Genomic DNA, 20,525 nt, shown 5'->3' on the forward strand with positions numbered 1-20,525 from the left:
ACCTGCAGGCATTGCTCTCATTTTTGTGGGGAACCATACCTCCGGCATGGCCGGTCCTGGCTGAGGCTCTTTCCTTTGTGGTCTTACAGACCAGACGCTTATTAAAGCCTCCTTCCCAGAACCTTGCTCTGAGGCCTCCTTCCTGTGCCAGATACATCAAATACTCTAGACAATTAGGAAACCGGTCGAGCAGAGGAAATCGGATGGCAAATAGAAGGTTCACTAACTGCGCAGTAATGGGGCAGGAATTTTACAGTTTTCCCAACACTGTCACGCTCCCCGTTAACTGTTTACAGCATTCACTTGCACTGTCCAGTGGCCCCTGCAGTTAAAGGGGGGCGGATTGCAGGCAGCAGGAGCAGATTGCTTTTTAAATGGCTCATCCAGGCCTCAGTTTCAGTTTGCAATGAATCCCATCAACCTCATTAGGTCTCTGGAATATTAATATGCAGACCAGCAGCAGTACTGTCCAACAGTTGCAATTATTGAATGACTTCTGTGTGTCAGGGGCCGGGTGGGGTACTTTGCTTATATCCAAGATCTTATCTCCTATCATTATCTCTTTGCATTTATTCATCATTTCTCATGCAAAGTGCATATAATCTCCATTTAGCCGGAGGAAACTAAGGTTTAGGGAGGGGAAGTAATTAGTTCCATGTGGCAGGGCAGATAAGTGCAAAGCCTGCAAAGCCGGGATTCACACCAGGTCTCCCTGATCCCATTGTTCACCTAGGCGAAGTGGTCGGCAAACTGTGGCTCGCGAGCCACATGCGGCTCTTTGGCCCCTTGAGTGTGGCTCTTCCACAAAATATCGACTTCTGAGCATGGGCCACGAAATTTCAATCGCACTGTACGTGCGCACTCGCACGTGGTATTTTGTGGAAGAGCCACACTCAAGGGGCCAAAGAAAAGAGCCGCATGTGGCTCGCGAGCCGCAGTTTGCCGACCACTGACCTAGGGCCCTGAAATGGTAAATGTACATACTAGTAAGTATCAGAGCTTTGAACTGTGATCCTCAAAATTGGAACTCGTAGGCTTCTGCAGGTAGCAGTAGGCAAGTGAAGCTCTTTCTCGGCTAAGTATGTAAGTCTGTAATATCGTCTGTGTGCAGAACGCTCAGCACATTGCCCCAACAATTTGGCTCAGTGGTTGAACGTCGACCTGTGAACCAGGAGGTCATGGTTCCATTCCTGGTCAGGGCACATGCCGGGGTTGTGAGCTCAATCCCCAGTGGGGAGCTTGCAGGAGGCAGCCAATAGATGATTCTCTCATCATTGATGTTTCTATTTCTCTCTCCCTTTCCTTTCCTCTCTGAAATCAATAAAAATGTATTTTTTAAAGAAAATACATTTCTCAGTACATGAGAAGTTTAAAGCTCACCTTCTTCTAGTCTGAGACTTACACGGTCATAGAAAGAGGCACTGCAGTGCTGAGGGCCAGAGACCTTCGGAGGAGCAGGCGGAGGCAGGGGGAAGGGAGAGTGGGTGTGGTCAGGCAGCTCTCAGAAGTGAAGGGCGTGGTGCAACAGGGGAGCTGCCTGCACCTGTAGTTACTCACCTGGGTACATAGTGGAAGTCTGGCACGTCCTGTGGCTGTGCCCTGGTGTCACCTCCTTCAGCCCACCCAGGCCAGTTGTGGCTTCTCCTGGCCTCCAGCCAAGGGCCACACCACTTCCTCCAGGCACTCTGGTCTCTGAGGACCTAGGGCCGCTGCTGTTTGGATTAAAGGTTTACTCCCTAGATTCTTGGTCAAGCCCCTCTCCCCAGCTAAGCACTGCCCCCAAATCCTGCTTTCTTCCCTGGCTTGTGGTTTATTCCTTCCAAGAGCATTTCCAAGACCGCCTCGTCATTGGAGCATCACACCATGAAAACCTTAGCTGTTTGCATCCGTGAGCTCCTTGTGCAGTGATTTGTGACACTGCATTTGAGGCTAAAATACTTACTGTGTAACCCTAGAAAATCCCCCATCCTCCCATTTGAAATGCTGAAGAATGCAAACATGTGCATGGATACACACACACACACACACACACACACACACATTTCCTTTTATTTTTACTTAAACGTAAGGACTAAAAGACCTTCGGCTCTTGGACCTAGATCCTTAATTAATGCAACATCTTTTCCAAGGATGCATTGTATTATTTTGTTGTTTTGATGTTTTAGATTTTGTCCCCTCTTACCTGGTTTGATTTATTTGAGCTTTAAATGTTTTTTTATTAAGTTGCTGGAATCATCATTCCTAACAGTTATGAAGCACTTACCATAGGACAGGTACTCTGTTCAGCACTTTATGCGAATTGGCTCATTTAATCCTCAGAGCCACCCCAGTCTAAAGATAATGCAGCCAAGCCTCACAGAGGTTAATAACTTGTTCAAGGTCACACGGCTTCAAAAGAAACCAGATTCCAAAACCAGGGGTCGGACTTTGGAGCCCAAGTGCTGTCGCTGCACCCGTCCTGCCTCACCCCTGATAAGCCATGGGCAGCATGCTTTTCCATAGTCTTCACCTGGCCTCCCCTTCAGTGGCCTTTTACCCTGAGAAATCAAGGATTTCGGAGCCAGGGCAGGGAAGCTGCACCCCACGGTGCTCATCTCTGAGCGGGTTCTGGCTCTCCTGCTCCCAGTCAGAGCCACCACGAGGCTTCCTCACATCTCTTCTTTGGTGGCATTTCCATAGCCTCTCCCTTGGATGCAGGTCAGCGTTCAGACTCAGGGGGGTACACGCATCCCTGGGAACACACCCCGTCAGTCCCCACCTGCACAGAAGGCGACTGCATGCGTGAGGACACTTTGCTCTGTGCACCAGTGTGCACAAGCCCTGACTTCTCACCAGAAGCAGGAATGCTCGTGACTGCAGGACTTCAAGAGACTATACCTGCTTTATTTTTTGATCCTATATCTTGTCCCTATTGCTCAATAGAGAAGAAAAAGAAATAGGAAGCTCAGGTGGCTGTAAATTCTGAACCTCTAAGTAAGGACTGTCTCTGCCACCAGGGACGCCCCTCCTGTGTCCTTCTCCTGCTGGATCCCCATCCACGTCTGATGCCCTGGCCTGGGGTGACAACTTGAGTTTCTGGTGTTCTGAGTAGGAACTTGAACTACATCATCACATGGAGGCAGTTAAAGTCTATAGGTAGACTTGCAAATGTTGCATTGCTGTGGTCAGGTAGGCTTGTGTAGGCATGCTGGGAAATACACCCCATTTCCAAATAAAGGCCCTTCAGGTGTCCTTTTGGTTACATGAGGCTGTGTAGGTTACAGCCATCGTCTTCCTCGGTGATCTCAGATGTCAGCTCCTACCAGGGCTTTCTAAGGAAGCCCTGCATGTCCTTTGCTATTTATGGGTCACCACGTGGATTTGGCGTGGTTCTAAATCAGTATCTGCATATTCTTGGAAGGACTTTGTACAGTGAAGGTAGTCATTTTTCAGCTTGTGAAAAGACGTGGCTTCAAGCCAATTAAATGGTGAATGCAAGACTCTCAGCTGTGTCCAATGACAAAGTCCAATTTATAACTAAGTTCCAGGAACTTGATTAAACCCAGCTCAGGGGAATGAGCCCAGCAATAGTGAGACAGCACATGTAGAGGGCTTCTTCTATTTTACTCAGTCCAATAAACTTTTTCATTGCTTGGCCTAGACAAGGCACAACTTATTTTGTTCTCTACTACAGAGTTAGGAGCCAGGAGGTGTTGGGACACCCACTCTGGTCATCTTTGCAGACACTGACCTTGAGCAGAAGGTTTATGGTGATGCCTGATTCTGCTCGAGGGTTTGAGATGATACTAGTGAGATATATATATTTCAATTTGCAGAAGACCTTTTATACTTCATTTTGGAAAGAGTATATTTAAGTCACAGGAATGAATCAAATTGACCCCAGGAGTGCCAACTTGCTCCATGGTAGGAACTTTTATCCTTCAGAGAATTGTGTTAATTTTTTTAAGCCACCTGGGTCTCAGTCAGTGCCCTTCAAGACCATATGACATTGTCCAGTGATAAAACAACCAGTTCTTCCTAAAAGATAGCATACTGCTTTGGTTCTGTCAACTGAAGTTTTTCTTTTTTTTTAAGAAATACCACCGATATCTTATTCACTAGTAGTACTGGAGCCCTACTGTACAAAATGAGAGACTGGCAGCCTCAGCAGTGAGTTCTCTCTAAGCCTCTAGCGTTTTATGGTGACTGAGGCATTCAAGGACATTGAGCCCAACTGTTGTTGCTTAAGTGTACAGAAGAATTAAAACCTTTCCCCTATTTCTGCAGGCAGTCATTTAACAAATTTAGTGACTGCCTACTTCCACTATGCAGGATACTGGGAATACAGTCTGCCCTTGTGAAGACTAGATCTGTGAGGGAAACAGGCATTAGGCAAATATTCAATCATTTGTTATCATTGCCAGAGTGATGTGGTGGAGAAGAATGCGTACTATGGGCATGTACCACGGGGACAGGAGCCTAGCCTGGCTGGGAGGCATGTTGGTTGGAGTCCAGCTGAAGGAGAGCAGAGGATGTAGGCAGGGAAGCAAGGCTTCTTAGGCCAAGCTAAGGAGTTTTGAATTTTGCTTTAAGAATAGTGAGGAAATATTCACATGTTAACCAAGAGAATATGATCAGATCTGCAGTTTTATTTATAATTATTTTTTAAAACTTTTATTAAAATATATTTTTTTTATTTCAGAGAGGAAGGGAGAGAGAGAGATAGAAACATCAATGATGAGAATCATCGATCAGCTCCCTCCTGCACGCCCCCTACTGGGGATCGAGCTTGCAACCCAGGCACGTGCCCTTGACGAGAATCCACCTGGGACTCTTCAGTCCACAGGCTGCCGCTCTACCCAATGAGCCAAATCAGTTAGGGCAGATCTGCAGTTTTAAAATGGAACTTTGGCTGTTGCAAGGAGAGGGATTGGAAGGAGCACAAGTGGGAGAGACAAGGTAGTCCAAGCCTGAGAGGGGAGTGCTTCAGATGGATTGAGAAAAATGGATCCATTTGAGAGAGATGTTGCCTGTAGAGCGTACAGGACCTGGGGTTGACTAGACGTCAGAGGTGAAGCAGAGCGGGCAGTCCCAGAAGGTTCCCGACATCGGACTGGACCATCCAGGTGGAGGACCAGGTTTGGGAGGAGGATGATAAGATCAGTTTGGAACATAGTGAGTTTAAGATGCCTATGAGGCGGCCAATGGTGATGCCAAGGATGCAGTTGGATTATAGAAACAGCTGTAGAAGGGGGTGAATGATGGGAAAGGTGGGAATTGCTGGTTTTTGGCAATGGAAATCTACACTGAGGAGAGAGAAAGTCTGGGCCTGAACTCTGAGAAGGCAGAGCAGGAGAGGAGAAGCCAGCAAGGAAGACTGATAAGGACACAGAAGGAACGTCAGGAGACCTTGATGTTGAGCATAGGGTTAAAGGGACCGGCTCTGTGAATGCTGCCCGAAGGTCAAACATGATAGCAGGATCCTTTAGTTTCAAAAACAAAAAAAAATATTTAAAAAAAAACTTTTTTGCCCTGGTCGAGTGGCTCAATTGATTGAAGCATCATCGCGTACACCAGAAAGTTGCGGGTAAATCTATGGAAAGGACATATCCTCAGGTGAGGATGTAAAAAGGAGGTGGGGGGGGTGGTTGTGGTACTCTTTAGAAATGCATTCATTTCCTCTTTGTTTTGGAAGAAGATACTTACTTGCTCAGGAAGTCAGATCTGATTTTTAAGTGGAAAGTTGTTGGTTTGAATTTGAAGGCCACTGTGTACTACCTGCATGCTCTGGGGGTCCTCAGAGTCTCCTCGTATCCCACTTCCTGAGCATCCCACTGACAAGTCCAGTTTAACTGACAAGCCCAGTTTAACTGTTACTAGCAAGACCCACCTCAGACTTCTATTTAGAGAACTTTGTATAAATTACATGCTCATCTATTTGTGGTCAGCTTTTGCTTACAGTCCCTCTTAGCATTTGTTTTCACTCAGGGTAACCAGGCCAGCCTCACAGGAGCTCTGCCAGCTGGAGCCCAACCCCAGAGAAGCCAGTGTTTATGAGCTTATTCTTTGGAACCTAAGTAGTTTCTCCCAGCTGCTCGTAGACCAAAAAAAGCGCCAACGGTTGGTGAGGGGAAGGGGGAGCGAGGATAAAGGGGCAGGGGAAAGCTGCATATCTCTTTAAGAGTCAGTATGTACAGGACAATATATCAAAGCTCTTAAAAGTCTCATGAGCACAGAGCATTTGGGGAAATTCTCTTGAGAGTCGTATCTTGGCTAATGGATATTTTCCTTAATAGATAGAAGTTTTTTAACTTTCTGGTGCCTCGGTTTCTTCGTTAGCACCATCTGAAATGACAATAGCATTTACGCCCAAGGCTATTGTGAGGATTAAATTAGTTAATTCATAGAAAGCTTAGAATAGGACCAATACTTACAAGACACTTAACCACTATTAGTTATTATTATTATTGGTATTGGGTCCCTTTGGCTGAAGTCAGAGATATAACTTCCAAAAATTTGAATTCTTTCATGTGCAGCAGTAAAAAACCCCCTTGAATTTATTAAAATAAAATGTACCAACAGGTAAGGTTTTTTTATGCCTTGGGAAGAATATTTGTTATAATACTAATAGGAATTCAGTTAAGTCATTAAGAGTAAATGTGTCATTAGTTTTTTAAATGGCAGAATAACAGATTATGAGGCAAAGTGCACCAGCTTTGAGGGTGTGGCAACCAAGGTGTGCTTCTAGCTATGTGGTCTTTGGGCAAAGTACTTACCTTCTCTGAACCTCAGCTTCCTTATAGACACAATTAAGATACTATTTACTTTGTTGTGAGAAGTAAATGGAATCATATATACAGAAATCTAGGCACCATGCCTGGCACAGGCATGGACTGATATCCTTAGGTGAATATTTTATTGTCATTGTGGAACTCATGATTACAAAGTTGTTACTTTTCATTTGTTGGTTTTAAGGGTTTTCTGAATAGGTAGCATTTCCATTTCCCTGCCTTTCTTAGTTCTCTAATGTACCGTCCCTGTTTACTATAAAACCTGGACTTTGCCATCCCTTTTTGAGGGTCCTTCCCTGAGAGCACCCCTCTTCCTGTGTCTTGCTGGGATGTCCATCTACTGTTACCTTGGCCAGCAGTCCTGGCCTAGCCAGCATGGGAGGCAGCCCATCTTCATCCTCCTGGATGTACCTCCTTTACGAGGATCAAATGCCACCTTGGAAGGTGTCTTCTTCCCAGCCAAGCCTCAGGAGACCTGGCCACCTCTACTTTTTAATGGATTCTCTTATCGGTATTTCCTGCTGTCATTTCCAACACTGTCTGATTATAATCCCATTATTGTCAAGTGGCTGTATCCAGTCCTGAATTAAACCCGTAAGAAGGTAGGGTCCTTTTGATGCCTGAATAATAAGTTCTGGGCATCAGGGACCCAGCACTAGAACTGACCCCTTCACCAAGAAGGTAGAAGCAAGGTATTCCAGCGTATATAAGGAAGAGACTGCCTGGGTTTGAATCCGGCGCCGCCACACCTTTGTGATCTTAGACAAGACCTCTCTGCCTCAGTTTGCCCATTTATAAAATGGGACAGGGATAGTTTCAAGGAGTAAATGAGTTAATACATAAAAAGTGCTTAGAGCAATACCTGGCACCCAGTAAGTACGCGAATAAATTCCAGAACACAGCTGTACAGGAAGGGAAATATCTTTGTTTCTCATTATCTGCCTAGTTGTTGCTCCTCTAAGTCAACCTCTTTTCAGGGCGAGGGCTCAGCGTTGCATGCAGCTGAGCAGGCTGAGTGGGCAGAAGCAGGAGCCGGGGACATAAGTGTGGCTTTGCACCAGTGTGGCATTCCCACTGGACCACATTCCCAGGCTCTCCGAAGAGAGAGGCACCGTGAGCAAGAATAACTCCCCCCCCCTCCCCCCGCCCTTTTAAGGCCTGGAGTGTTCATTCATCGGCACTGCTGAGAAATGGCATTCAGTTCATTCAATCATTAACTATGGGCATCCTAATGTGTGCTGTAAGCAGGGGCCTCTGGTGGGAGGCAGAGGGGCCCTTTATTCCTGAATGTCGTCAGCATTGGCACAAAGACTGAATGCTTCCTAGCTGGACCTAAGCTCCATTATTCCAATAACTGAACAGGAATTATGAAACAGCTGGGCGCCAGGCTGACAAACCGGATGCTCTTTGTCCCACACTCGTGCTTCAGAGGCCACGTGGTGTGCATGGGTGTATAGATCCCAGAAGGACAACTGACTCTCACTTACCTGCCGTGATGCAGGAGGTGGGGCTTTGTCTGTGTAGTCACCTGGATCCTTGATGGGAGGGGTTTCCTGCCAACGTGAGGAAGTCGCAGGAAAATGCTACTGTTATTTTAAATCCTTTTGCCCAGACCGCTTCCCATGCTTTCCAGGAATGGGAAAGATATGCTAGTTTATATAAATACAGCATTTCATACTGGAAAGAGACGTTAGACAGTTGCTGACCGTAGGTGGATGGCAGGTATGGCCTTTCAGGGACTGTAGACAGCGGGCATTACAGACCTGCCTTCCATTGTCTGGGCTCTTCATGGAACCTCTTCTTATCACAGCTCGTCTGCATTTCTTGTGTTTCATAATCATTATTAGTTGTTCCTGACCATAAAACTGCGACATCAAGATAGTTTCACCGAATGTTATTTCACATGGCATTTACATCGAATTGTTTTCATTTCACTTTTATTTTCTTCAGTGAGTAGTTTTATAGACTCATAGAGGTTGGAGAAGATAAGGGACCTCAAAAGTGATCTAAGCCACTTCTCTCAAAGCAATAGCTTGATGATATTCTTTAGCCTGTTTAATGTATGATCTCTGCTTATACTTTTAGAGGCTTAATGCAGCCTATTCTATTTTTGAGCAACTTAGCCTGTTATTGATTCGTGCATTACAGACCTGCCTCCCATTAATACACAGCATGCCAAAGAAAACTAAAATGCCTTCCACCTCAACCCAAAAGTGTTTGGAGGCAATGATGATGCTCTTCCCCAAATGGCGCCTGTTCCTGCAACCTTTCCACATATGATATGATTTAGCATCCTTAGTAACACCCAGATGTGCAGGGTGGCCCTCTCTGTAGACATTGTATTAATAAACTGGTTTATAATGGGCTTGTTTTCTTAGAACTCAATCTAGAGTTTCATCTAAGGCTTCCCAATAATGGCAGAGGGAACTTAGGAGTTACATATGCACTGACTTTTACATTAACCTACAGGGTCATAGGTACTCAGCACGTCCATCAGGCCATTCTTGCTCCTCTATGCAAATCCCAGGAAAACCCAGGGAAAACTGTTGTGGCCCAGAGATAATAAGAGCTTCTGAGTAATCACATTGACTGGCATCAATAGGAGAGAAAGGACCAGACTTCTTCATTAAAGCCTCCTTGCAGCTCAGCCTGTGCTTAGCCATGCGGCTGCCTACTGTTCAAAAGTTAGCCAGGGAGTCCTAGCTGGTTTGGCTTAGTAGATAGAGCGTAGGTCTGAGGCCTGAAGGCTCCCAAGTTTGATTCTGGTCAAAGGAACATACCTCAGTTGCAGGCTTGATCCCTGGCCCTGGTCGGGGGTGTGTGTGGGAGGCAACCAATTGATGTGTCTCTTTCACATCCATGTTTCCCTGTGTGTGTGTGTGTCTCCCCTTCCCATCTACTCTCTCTAAAAATCAATGGGAAAATATCCATGGGTGAGGATTAACAAAAATAACAACAACAATAAAAAGTTGACCAGAGTGTTCAAAGGAAGAGTTTAGGCAATTAATTTCCAGGAAAGCTATGAATGAGTAGGTTGGATGGTTTATCTTTAATAGTATAAAGAGTATAAAATAAAAGAAGGAGGTATGTGTAGCGTGTCTAGCTTCTCTAATGGTTCTCTGATTACTGTTTCTGTGAAGAAAAGATAGGTAACAAAGTGATGATAGAAAGAGAAAAAAATGGGCACCTGAAAAAGCAGAACAGACATCCTTCACATGGTATACGTAAATGTCTCAACCAGCTTCTTTCAACCCAGAGAGCAAGCTTGCCAAGAGCCACACACAGAGTGAGGTCCTGGCGTTGCACTTACCGAGTGAACTTGGGCAAGCTATTGGCCTGAGTGTGCCTCAGTTTCCTTAGCTGTCAAATTGGGACAATGACAATAGTCTGTACCTAAAAGTGTTATGGTGAGAATTGAATGAGTATAGGGCTTAGAATATTGTTCCTCCTCTATATGCATCCCAGGAATTCTGTCTTGCATCAGAAGAGGCACAACATAAGTGTTTGTTCATATTATCTATGATTATTTTTTGTTATTCTGACTAATCCGTTGTGTAGTGAATTCAGAGGTGCCAGGCTGTTTCACCATCACTCTTAATGTCCTTTCTATTTAAAAAAAAAAGTTTGGAATCCCAGTTTTAGTAACAAGAAATCATGCCCTTGCCCTGCTGTGGTCTTTCCAAAAGAAAACCTTAGCAAATGTTAAATTGTGCAAATGAAATGCCCAGAGCTTCTGTGAAGTTTATACAGAACAGTCCTACTTCACTGTGTGGTTGATTTAAAAGACCACACTGCATCCTTTCATCTGTGTGTCTGAGCAGAGAGCCCCTGAGTCAAGGGGATGGTTTGAGGTACTTCCCAAGGAGCCCGACTGGATCCTGCGCCAGCAGCTTGCTCTCCTCTGGAGGCTGACTCGGATCCTCCATGGTCATTGGGTCCCCTCTCACCACTTCCAGGAGGTTACCAGGATGAAAACCAAGAGAAGCTCTCTCAGAGCAAATTCTAAGAGAATTTCTGCTTCGTTTCACTTCTCATTCTGAATTGCTAGTAGATTTTTGCTTTGCGATGAGGCACATCCTTGCTTAGACTGAACAGACCTGTGAGATGACCTCATCTGCCTCCTGTGACATCAGATTAAGGTGATTTATTCAAGGTCATAGAACACTTCACTCATGTGTTAAACAAATATCTATTGAGACTGTGTGGTCTGCAGTGTTTGTTTTGGTGGCAGAGCAAGACTAGAATCTAGTGTTCTTATTTCTTACCCAGTGTTCTTTCTTCTACGTCCTTTGCCTCTCCTACCTCCCCTGTCCCCAATGACATGTATTACAGTTATGGGGTATTAATTCACAAGTGTGGATGTTACCTGTGTGTCTATATAATGGATGTGATGTATCTAAAAGAGAGACTCGGGGCCCAAAATCTTTACACAATGGCATCTAGCCTCGTTTCCTCAGAATCTACCAAATGTCATGAGAACCAGACCCAAATTCAACCTGAGTGTTTGGTAAGTAGATAAAAACAACTAAGTATCCCATCTGGAATTTCTTAAGGACATTGAAGGAAGTGCTGATGGTGCCAGGAGAGATGAGTTGCCTTTAGCTCAGCTCCTCCCCACACTCTCACTGTCCTTCCCACTAATCTCCAGCGGATAGATCACTCTCCTGAGCACTAGGGGCCGTGAGGTAGGAGGGCATAGCGTGGAAAGAGCATGGAATCAGACAGACCTGGGCTCGATTCCAGGCTCCACCATTTCCAGCTGTGAGACATGGAACAATTTACTTAACTTCTCTGAGCCTCAATTTGCTTATCTATAAAATGGGAATAATAATAACAAACTCTGTCATCACTCTGTGGGATTAAATGAGCTGAAGCATGTCAATCAACCTGCCCAGCAAATACCTGGCACTCACAGACAGTGCCCAACATCATGGTTTGTATTCATTCCACGATTTTCTCCTAAGTTATCATGTGGCCATTGACAAGGCATTAAACCTTCCCGAAAGGTTATAAAAGAAGGAAATTTTAAAATGACATTTGCCCCACTTATTTCATAGCCTTAGATCATAAGGCTCTAATTAGAATAATCTATGATGGAGTACATGTTTGGGTTGAAAAAAGAAAACACCCATACACAGAAATTACAATTTTTACTGTCTTGATGAGTAGAAAGGAGGCTGAGTTACATCCCCCTTTAGGCCCCACCAGCTCTGTGTACATCTGGGTAGCTCACCTTAACCAGCTCTCTTCTGTCCGGATCAGAGCAGATTGGTCCCCACTGCTGTGAAAAAACTTTCACCACAGGCTCAGGTGACATAAACAGAGGTGGCATCTTCATCGACAACCAAATTACAAGTCAACAATTTCTTGCTTATTTTCATTTTGAGCTTCCCAAGGAAGATGTTGAGTTTAAAAAGATATGGGAGACCAAGGCTCAGTTTTCATTTGTTTATTAGTGTGGACGCATCTTAATGACCTTTCTTCATTCCAAAAAGAGGACTAAGGTCGCTTACAAAGATGAATACATCAACAGAAAATAAAATAAAGTAAAATGGACTATAAAGTAAAAGAGAAAAACAAGAGAAAGCCAGCCGGGTCCATTCCCAGGACCTGGCACAGCATGGCAACCAAGTGCAGGTGCCCGGGGGCCACCAGCCTCACTCCGAGATCCTGGCAGCTCACAGAAGAGGCAAACTCCAGAGTTTGAGATTCCTGTTGTCCATCAGATAAATTCCTATTGTCCATCAGATAAGAGTAAACGTGTGACTCAGGTGAGCTCTCTGAGATTGTTGAAAACCTACACACTCGCCTAGTCGTGGTGAGTAGTGCTGGAATAATGTCTGAGGTGATATTCCTACCACAGGCACAGTGATTAGCTTTATTCGGCTGTTCTGATAACATTGTAAAATGCAATTTATGGCCTAACCATTCATCAAAGTCACTTCCATAAGAGCCAGAGCACCCTGTGCAGTTCGCACATTTCTGTTGGTTAAATGCATCTGAAAAGAACATTTAACGAAACAAAAGGAAAGGAAGGCAAACTCCACAGTCTTTGTCATGAGCACCCATGAGGATTATTTCTTATAACTTTAATATGAATTGGATATTTACGGATTAAAAGGACATTCTTTTGCAAGAATTTAAAGACCTGCAATTCTACACAGTCAATTTGGGATCAATGTATAACTTTTGAGGGTCCCCTGAGCAGGGTGCAGGGTTATCTTTCTCATTAAAATAAACTTACCTGCTCATAAACTTGAACGTGCAGCCACACAGCCTCCTCCAGAAGGTGGTTGGAGGGGGAACACCCATGGAGAGGATCAGACTGTTATTAAGAAAAATCATTCTTTGGAAACCTCCAGAGAGTGCAAGGGAGACAAGAAGCCCCTGGTGACCTACTCCATCCAGCAAGGCTACAATGATTTTAACCTGGAGTATTATCAGTCATTCCCCAACCAGGAATAAAACAAACAAGCTAGGAAACTTATAAGAACCCACTGAATATCTAATTTTAAGTGATATAACTTTTGGAGGTGCCTCTAAGAAGAGGCGGATGAAAATATACTTGCAGGCAGGTCCTTCTAGGTGGGGCATCTGTCACCAATGTTAGAAGAGTTGGTTTTGTGTGTTTTTTTTATTATTTTGTTTTATTGCTTAAAGTATTACAACGAGTAGTACATATGTCTCCTTTTTTTCCCCCTTGACCTTCCCCCGGCCTCCCCTACCCCCCAGTGTAGAGGAGTTGGTTTAAGCCATTTTTTTGGACAGCAGAACCACTGACATCTTTATGCATAATCTGAATGAAATTCAGAATACTATTTCCCCTCTTTCCACTCCTTCTGGCTATATGCTTATTTTCTTATTTTATTTTTCTTCTGCCTTTCTCTACGATAGCCAATAGATACTATGCCAGTGCCAACAATAAGTAGATCTCTATTTAGAAAAACATTCTTAGATCTTGTCTGTGCTCCACATAAAAGGCCTGGAGGTCTTAGAAGGATGGCTCTGCATGGCTTTCTCTCCTTTTCTTGCTGCCCAATCAACAGCATTCAATGCAACAAGTATCAGTGGTATGAGGCTCTATATTGGATATAGTGGGAGATAAAAACTGGAGTGGAACAGAGACCCTGTCCACAAAGAGCTTTTAACCTAGATTGAGAGTAGGTAAGGCATACTCAGATAACCATATTATGAGGTACAATGTGATGTAACCTGTAAGTACTAATAGGAAGGGACATAGTGCCACAGAAATATCGGAGGATACTGTATTGTCTTCTTTTGCCCCAAGTTTTTTACTTGGTTCAGTTCAACAAAACTCTCTGTGTACCTTCTAGGGGCCAGGTCCTATGTGAGGGGCTGGGGGTCCACCAGGATCAAGCCTCAAGAGCTGCTTCTAGAAAGAGTCATCCGAGCTTTGTCAAGGTGTCTGCTTGAGGCCCAGGTCTTGGTCTTTCTCTTACATGTTTTCGTATGTCCCCTCCAACAGCCCAACGCCCAGGAGGAGAGAGCAAACATTTTTTTTTCCTGGAAAGGCATTAACATGGAGACACAGCGGCTAGAAATTGGCAAGGTGCCCTCAGAAGGTTGGGGAAGTGATTTATTTTTCCAGACTCGCCACAGGAACCAAAGCCCTGGCAGATGCCTCCCTGAGTTAGCAGCAGCTGATCTGAGTGAGATCAGTATTAATTATTAGCCACTTTTGAGTGTCTTTCTCAGAAACTACAGAGTACTTGGGAAGCCCACACCCTCTTCAATTGCAATCAATACTGTGTACACCTTGTGCAGGGACCTGAGTGGCATGTAATTATAAAGAGTATCGATTCCTAGCAAAAAGGTTGAAAATGTACAAATCCTTCACATAAAAATCAGCTCAATCTTCCCAAGGCTTGATTAATTTTTTCCTCAAGAAAGAGGCCAATGGTAAAAAACTTGAAATGTTAGCCAGATCAGAGCTATTTCCTGCCAGGAGCCAGATCTGTACACATAATTATTTTTATTCTCTGCGCTGGCATTGATTTGCTTTGGTTGTGTGTTGGAAATATCTCTGTTTTGGGTCCGTAATCCAAGTTATTCAGTCAGTTCCCAGAATGATGTTTTCTACTCACATCTCCCTGTATTATTTTTTCTGTAAGACAATAATCCCATGTCTGGAACCTGACTCCTGTGCCCCTCATTCCCTTTCCTAAACCCGCTTTTTCTTCGCTATCCCTCCATTTGCCACGCTCCTGGGCAAGAACATCACTCACCCTCACACACCTCATAGTCACCCAACTGCCTATTTTATTTTGGCCCGATTCCAAGTTCTACTTCTAATTTGGCATCCACTCCATTCCTGTTAAAATAACTGAAAATCTGGGTAGGTTTTCATCTCTCTTCTTTTTGGCTGCATCTCCCCGCTCAGCAGGGGTTACAAACATGGACTCTCCCACTGCCTTTGCTTCGCTCATGGATGCCCTATCATTTTCTTCCTGGATCCGTTGAATGACTCACACTGTGTTCCAGCTTCTAGTCTTGCGCCCTCCCCTGGCTGTTAAGAGGCCTCTTGAAAACGCAAGTCTGATCATGGTATTTGACTGCATATAGTTCTCCAGTGGCTCCCCATTGCCTGTAATCTAAGGTGGACAAATAATTGTTGATCTGGACGTGATAGGCATTGAGCCTCAAAAGATGCAGCTTATCTCCCGAGCCTCCTGGGAAGACAGCAGCCCAGAGGACCGTAGGAGGGAGCCACATCACAAAGGCCTCCTCACTCTGGCTTCTTTGGAGTTTTGAGTATCGTTGGGCATTGGGGCTGTGTCAGAGCCTTTGTACTAAAAGCTGTTTCCCTGTTTGTGCTGAGCTAGCTTGTCAGTGGGATACAGTCACAGTCCATTCTATTATGAGTAACCCATGTTTCCTCAGCTGGGCAGTGAGTTGTTGTTGAGAATATTACAAGGGAATGGACCCCCTGAGGTGTCCCCTCCAAACCTACTATTTGAGGAAGACGAGATCCTAATGCCATTACTGGGCCCTGACACAAAGGGAAGGGCCTGCCTGTGACATGTCTCAAACAAGACGCTAGTGGCAGGGGGCATGGAAAGTACTAACTATCCTGTGTATTGCGGGATGTTTAGCATCCCTGGCCTCTCATGCTAAATGGCAGGCATGTCCCTCCGTCATTGGGACAACCAGAAACCTCCCCCATTCCCCACACATTCCAAATGCTCCAGGGGCTGGGAACAGAACTATCCCTAGTTGAGAAACACTGGCTCCTGTGACTACTCCTAAGATGTTCCTCTTTCCTGAGAGGGTAACGAAGAGCTGGATTAATCTGTGATCTTTCTATCCCTCCTGTTGCCTCTTCACCTTTTGTAAATGCTTGAGTTCAGATTGGAGTTACATTTCTAGGCTTTGAAATCAAGCTCCATCACTTGATTTCTGGGTTTGACCTTGAATGTGAGCATGACCTTAAACAATTATTTAATCTCTCCATGTCTCGGTTTTGTCATATAAAATGGAGGATAATAATCATATCTGCCTCAGAAGATTTTTGTGAATATTAAATAAGACAAAGCATGAAAAGTGCTTACCACACTGTCCCCTGTCAGAAGTATGGTAATTGGATGAGATGATGGTGGTTCCTGAGCTTAAGAGTCTTACTTGAGTGAGAACTGGAGATTGATACTTAAAAGTGAGTGAGTACTCCAGAAAATGAAGAAAGGCAGCATGGTGTACCAGAAAGGGTGGAAGCCAATAAATTCTATTGTATGCTCAGCCATTAATCCATGTGTAGCCTTAAATGTGTCGCTTTACCTCTCTGGTCTTTGCTTCCTGTAGTATGAAGTGTTTGCACTATATGGTGTTCAAAAGATTGATTGAGCCCAGCTGGCATGGCTCAGTGGTTGAGCATCAGCCTCTGAAGTAGGAGGTCATGGTTCGATTCCCGGTCAGGGCACATGCCCAGGTTTCGGGTTCAATCCCCAATTGGGGGCGTGCAAGAGGCAGCTGATCAATCGTTGTCTCTCATCATTGATGTTTCTCTCTCTCTCTGAAATCAATAAAAAAAATTTTTTTTAAAAAAGACAGAATGACAGGAGGGTTGTGAATGTGCTTGAAAACCTAGAAAGTCTCATAAACAGTTTGATAAGAAATAATGAGTAACTTATTATACCTTAGTGTTTCTACCCCTGATTCAAAACCCCCATCAACCAATTGGGAGAATGCACTTAATGGGAACTTCTTGGGAGAGATGCATAAACCTAGAAAGTCCACTTGCATGGTAAATAGCAGGTGTCTGCGTGACACTGAATTGCTCTGTCACCTCATTTTTCTTTTACTTTCAATATTGGTGTTAGATGTACAGCATAGTGGTTAGACCAAGCATGTCAAACTTGCAGCCCAGGGGCTGCATGTGGCCCACAATGAATACTCATTAGCGATTACTCATGTATTTCAGCCCTTTGTATTCAGCTGTCTCTTTCGAAATAAACCTATGTTTCTATGAAAATTAAAGCTTTTTTTTTTTTGCGGCCCACATAAACTTAAACCTTGTTTATTCGGCCTGTGTTAGCCTTTGAGTTTGACATGCTTGGGTTAGACAATCATATACTTTACAAAGTGTTTTTCTCAGTATTTTAGTACCCAGGGTTATCATACTCTTACTACATTCTCTGTGCTGTACTGTACATCCGTGAGACTATTTTATCACTGTTAAGGGTACTTCTCACCTCGTTCTTGCCAACGTGTCCCCCAGTGACACAGGAGAGAAAGAGCCTTCGGGCATGCAGACATCTCTCCTTAAGAGCTCACATGTGCGTGCGATTCCGCAGCTGTCCCTGCTGCTTTCCCGACACCCCCCAATCGTGTTCGGTTCCTTCACGGTTGTCTGCTTGTTGCCCCACAGCAACAAAGGCGGGAGAAGGAGCTGCGGAAGCAGCAGGAGCGGGAGCAGCGCCGGCACTATGAGGAGCAGATGCGCCGGGAGGAGGAGCGGAGGCGCGCGGAGCATGAGCAGGTCAGCTGGGACCGGGGAGCCCGCAGATGGCCCCGGTGTGAACTCCGGCACCAGCTGTCTCTGGGGTGTGGGTCACCTTCTCTTAGGACTGCTCAGTGTAAGCAGGTGTTTATTTTTTCTCGAGCAGCTATTCTCACCTATTCAAGAAGTCAAATGCACAACCCTGGCAATGTCCACTCATTCAACCTGGCTTCCTACCCAGGCCAGAGTCCCCTGCCACACCTTGATCTTCTGGCTCGCCCAGCCCTGGGTTTCTGCTTTGAAGGTGGCACTGAAGCGTGAGCCACGAGCCACGTCCTCCTCTTTCATTGCTTCAGAAGAGCTTTTCTATGCAGGCAATCTCTGGTCTCCAGGACTTTGAGCCATTGATGCAGGCCCCTGTCTCTGTTAGAATCCCATTCTGAGAGCACAGCAACACTCTGCAGGGTGGTTCCGGTACAAAGACAGCGCACAATGGCCTTCAACAATTATTGTATCCCTGCTGCCTGCACAGGAGCCTCCACACTCCCTAGCATTGTTCATTCCAGGTAGCCCATAAAGAGGGAGCCTGTCATGAAAAGCTTTACAATGTAGCTGGGTTTATTAAAACCAAATAGTCCCAGCCATGTCGGTCAGCCGTTGCAGATAGCCGGCTTGTGCTTTTGACTGCATTGAAATGCTTCTGCTTGGGTGCAGCGTACTTTTCCTGTTTGGTGAGGAGGTGGCTGGGTATTTTTCCCCCCTCCTTCCTTTCACACTTTACTTGGCAGCTCTTGTCAACCTTTGAAATTACCTGTTCTTTTTTTTCCCCTCCCTCTCTCTCTCTTTGTGTTCCTCTGAATTCTCTGCTGCCTACCTCTCCAGGAGTACATCAGGCGACAGTTAGAGGAGGAGCAGAGACAGTTAGAGATCTTGCAGCAGCAGCTACTGCATGAACAAGCTCTACTTCTGGTAATGGGAAAGCCGGGAGCCAGCTCACCTGCTCTGTGTTCATCGTATGTGTGTGCACGTGTGTGTGTGTGTGTGTGTGTGTGTGTGTGTGTATTTGTCCTCCTAATGTGCCAATCCAGAAGAGGAGATCCTTCAAGCCTATGGACCTCGAAAATCTCATAGAAACTTCATACATTTCCTGACCCAGTTTTCCGAGTCTCAGTACATTTAATGCGTTTGTTATGTATTCTTTAGTAATTCCATCTATCTGTAAAACTTAAACATGAATACAGCCTTATTATAAGGTTAGACTATTTTTGAGACTGTGTTTATTGCAGAGTGATTTTTAAGGTCATTGGCAACATGTTAGAACACAATCACGCAAAATGCACCTCTTCCATAAGAACCCACTCAGCCCGGCAGTCATATTTCATTTGCAGACTATTAGTTTTACCCTCATGATGGGAACATTTTGCAGCTTCCACTTGAAGTACATTTATTATTATTGCAGTGCTCTCCAAATGAGTTTCTTGATGTCTTTTTTTTTTAACTGAATTTTTATTTGGTGGCACTATATTTTTTAGCCTGTACATAAGTTTGCTGATGGCTTTTGTTGATCCAAGTTCTGCTAAACAAATGATAGTTTAGGCAATGTCTTTAGCCACTCTTTCAGTTTTGTACTTAGTTGTACATGTTTGAATGGTTTAATTACTAAATTAGGAAGTGGATGGTTCCTTATAGGGGTTGTGTACTGACCATCCAAATGTCCTCATTATTGCCACTTCCTTGGTTGTAACTCATCAAGGATAAGTCGCTTTGCAATGGGTAACATTCTGTAGAGATTGCCATTAAAGCAATCGTGTTTTCATTAGGTGCCACGTTCTGTGTAGATGGTAAGCCAAAGCTATAGCTTTTCTCTGTGGCAGATCCTGGTATCCTCCCGTGGTTCTGTCATTATCAAGGTCCTTTGTTACTAAGCATCACTTTCGACTTCATTGCATGCTTAACTGGTACTGGCCAATGGTTTCCATGTGGTGATTTGGCCTTTCTTTGCTGCTCTTTCCTGGCCTGGACAGGAATATAAGCGCAAACAATTGGAAGAACAGAGACAAGCAGAAAGACTGCAGAGACAGCTAAAGCAAGAGAGGGACTACTTGGTTTCTCTTCAGCATCAACGGCAAGAGCAGAGGCCTGTGGAGAAGAAGCCACTGTACCATTACAAAGAGGGGATGAGTCCTAGTGAGAAACCAGCATGGGCCAAGGAGGTGAGTGAGCAAGCAAGGGTAACAGCGCCCTGTTGGCAGGCTATTGGCCATAATGAGTTCATCCAGTAAAAGTGGAGAGTCAAACTAGTGCTACGAATCTAGAAAACGATTCATTGTATTGCGTGCACACAGCTTCTGGAAGAGCCATAACATTATTTTTGTAGAGAAATGGCAAGTCACCTTAATTTTTTTGTATCTTTTTGAATACAGTGAATTTTCGTAAGCAAAAACAGGAAGTAGAAAAATTTTCCATATAGGAGTGCAACCGAGTTTGAAGAATGAGGAATTTTAGCGAGTTTTCCATAGAATTATATGACCCAGGATGTAAGGAATTCTAGATAAAATCATTTGTTTTGCAAATACTTCCAAAGTAGTGGTCCTTTTTTTTGCTCAACTATGAAAAGATATTTAGGAACTTGGCTTTGTGATGAGCTATTTTTAAAAACCTCATTAATAACAGTTGAGATGGTAGACAAATAGGGTGACAATCAAATAGATAAAGCAAACAGTATAATAACTCCAGCCAGCCAACATCAACACCTTGTGTGCGTAATACCCTGGTTTTCAGTTCTGTCCTTGTTTGTGGCA

General features: G+C 44.5%; 1 protein-coding gene across 9 annotated transcripts in view; it reads left to right on the top strand.

Annotated features, from left to right (window-relative positions):
• The window catches only part of TNIK (TRAF2 and NCK interacting kinase), a 349,351-nt gene that overhangs the window by 255,419 nt on the left and 73,407 nt on the right, over nt 1-20,525 (top strand). For 5 of the 9 annotated variants that reach the window (XM_070406798.1, XM_070406799.1, XM_070406800.1 and 2 more), the window contains exons 13-15: nt 17,653-17,763; nt 18,607-18,693; nt 19,749-19,937. In XM_070406798.1, coding sequence (XP_070262899.1) covers nt 17,653-17,763; nt 18,607-18,693; nt 19,749-19,937 — 387 coding nt within the window. The remainder of the gene's footprint in view (nt 1-17,652; nt 17,764-18,606; nt 18,694-19,748; nt 19,938-20,525) is intronic. The other 4 variants (XM_070406801.1, XM_070406802.1, XM_070406805.1 and 1 more) reach the window with 1 other exon arrangement.

The sequence above is a fragment of the Myotis yumanensis genome, unplaced genomic scaffold (assembly GCF_028538775.1).
Source record: "Myotis yumanensis isolate MYYU_CA2020_CCGP unplaced genomic scaffold, mMyoYum1.0.hap1 SCAF_2, whole genome shotgun sequence".
Classification (NCBI taxonomy): Eukaryota; Metazoa; Chordata; class Mammalia; order Chiroptera; family Vespertilionidae; genus Myotis; species Myotis yumanensis.